Here is a 2079-nt window from a genome sequence, read left to right as displayed (position 1 = left end):
CTATTTATGCAGCTTGGGGGCGTGGCCACTCGAGGGGGCGTGTCCGTGACGCGCCTCGCCCTCGTGGATCACACATTCACTGCACTGGAATGGTTTTTCCCCTGTGTGTGTTCGCTGATGACGCCTGAGATTTGAGGAATAACTAAAACTACTTCCACATTCATTGCAATGGTATGGTTTTTCCCCAGTGTGTGTTCGCTGATGTCTTTGGAGATGTGATAGCAGACTGAAACTCTTCACACATTCACTGCAGTTGAATTGTTTTTCCCCTGTGTGTGTTCGCTGATGAATCTTGAGTTTTGAGGAATCACTAAAACTACTTCCACATGCACTGCACTTGAATGGTTTTTCACCTGTGTGTGTTCGCTGATGTGTTTGTAGATTTGATAACTGACTGAATGTCTTCACACATTCACTGCAATGGTATGGTTTTTCCCCAGTGTGTGTTCTCTGATGTTTTTGGAGATTTGATAACAGACTGAAGCTCTTCACACATTCACTGCACTTGAATGGCTTTTCCCCTGTGTGTGTTCGCTGATGTATTTTGAGGTTTGATAACTGACTGAAGCTCTTCACACATTCAGTGCAATGGTACGGTTTTTCCCCAGTGTGTGTTTGCTGATGTCTTTGGAGTTGTGATAACTTACTGAAGCTCTTCACACATTCAGTGCAATGGTATGGTTTTTCCCCTGTGTGGGTTCGCTGATGATCTTTTAGGAGTGTTAACTGACTAAAGTTCTTCACACATTCATTGCAATTGCACGTTGCTTCTCCTGTGTGTGTTTGCTGATGGTTCTTTAGTAGCGATGACAAACTAAAGCTCTTGCTGCATGTGTATGATTCTTCTTTCTTGGTTAGTTTCTCTGGGTCAGGTTTATATTTGTCTGCATCCCATGACTGCGTTTCCTGAGGAGCTAACATGATTGATAAAGCACTTGTGTTATTCTCACATTCCCGGTATTTGTGTGGTATTTTGGATGGTTGATTTCAGATTTCACAATGAAATACAAGACTCACCAGCTACATATATTATTATTTTGGCAAGCTAAGCTTCTTTGTAGGTGGGTATGTCTTTAGATTGCATAATAGTTTTGTGTGTTTATGGGTAAAGATTAGTCTTCCTTCTGGTCGATGCAAATTAGCACAGTTTGTTGTAGATCAAAGACCCTCTCTTTCCATTACCCTTCAGTTGTCTGTCATTGTGTTTTTCTCGTGCTCATGTGGTTTGGCCAGAAAGAGTTTATAATACACCTAGCACGCTGAATGGTGGTCTGCCATCATTATAGGAAGCAGAGCAATGCTGTATCCACCTCATACTGAACACATGATCAAAGCTGGTGGTGCAGGCCTGTTTAAACAGGAGGTGGTTTGTCAGTGGCGTTGCCTTAATTTTCTAGAGGTCATTCTTTATCCTGATGCGTGGATGTGCACAGCTCAGACTCTTAGATCCACTGAATTGCTCTGGACTGCTTCTTCCAGGATCTATCGGTGTTTGTTCAGGGTCCTCAGTCTCTGACTGTGCAGATCTTTTCCCGAATATTGGAGCTTATTTTTTCTAACCACTTTTTTCCAGATTTGCACAATTACTGTCATTATTCACGATCATTTGTGCATTCAAGGCTGGCTTCACGATGTTAAAAATGTCCTATGGTACACTTGTCACGATTGTCCGGTGTAACAGGTGTGTAAGGCGTCCAAAGGTGTTCTTTCTGTACACAGCAAAAACTCTTCCGATAGTAGCTGGTATCGATTCTTCACAGTAACAGGTGCAGAAGTGTTGTCAAACGAAGTTATTTCAGTACACCAGAAAATAAAGTGTTGCTCGTACACTTTTAACGATTTGCCACGGGAACAGGTTGAGACAAAGTGTTTTCAAACAAAGTTATTTCCGTGCCACAAAGCAAAGCTTGAAACCAGCACAGCGCCTCAATATGCCTCTGGGCGCTTCAGAGGAACTGTGGAACTATGGGTGTTTGATACACCCAAACCACTTAAGCTACTCCTTGAGCCTAAGATTTTCCAGGGCTGCGCGTGCTCACAGCCTGCTCTCCTTTCACAAAACAGGCATTCAAACTCCGC

The 2079-nt window shown here is 43.0% G+C and overlaps 1 protein-coding gene across 1 annotated transcript; it reads right to left on the bottom strand.

Moving 5' to 3' along the window:
• On the bottom strand, positions 1 to 1345 carry LOC147728783 (uncharacterized). The gene has a single exon (XM_086963866.1). It carries the CDS (start codon positions 919 to 921, stop codon positions 1 to 3), a length of 921 nt encoding a protein of 306 aa, XP_086819992.1. The 5' UTR covers positions 922 to 1345.
• Between the last annotated feature and the right edge of the window lie 734 nt (positions 1346 to 2079).

This window comes from Lissotriton vulgaris, chromosome 3_1 (assembly GCF_964263255.1).
Source record: "Lissotriton vulgaris chromosome 3_1, aLisVul1.2, whole genome shotgun sequence".
Taxonomy (NCBI): domain Eukaryota; kingdom Metazoa; phylum Chordata; class Amphibia; order Caudata; family Salamandridae; genus Lissotriton; species Lissotriton vulgaris.
This window is presented reverse-complemented; position numbering and strand designations above follow the sequence as displayed.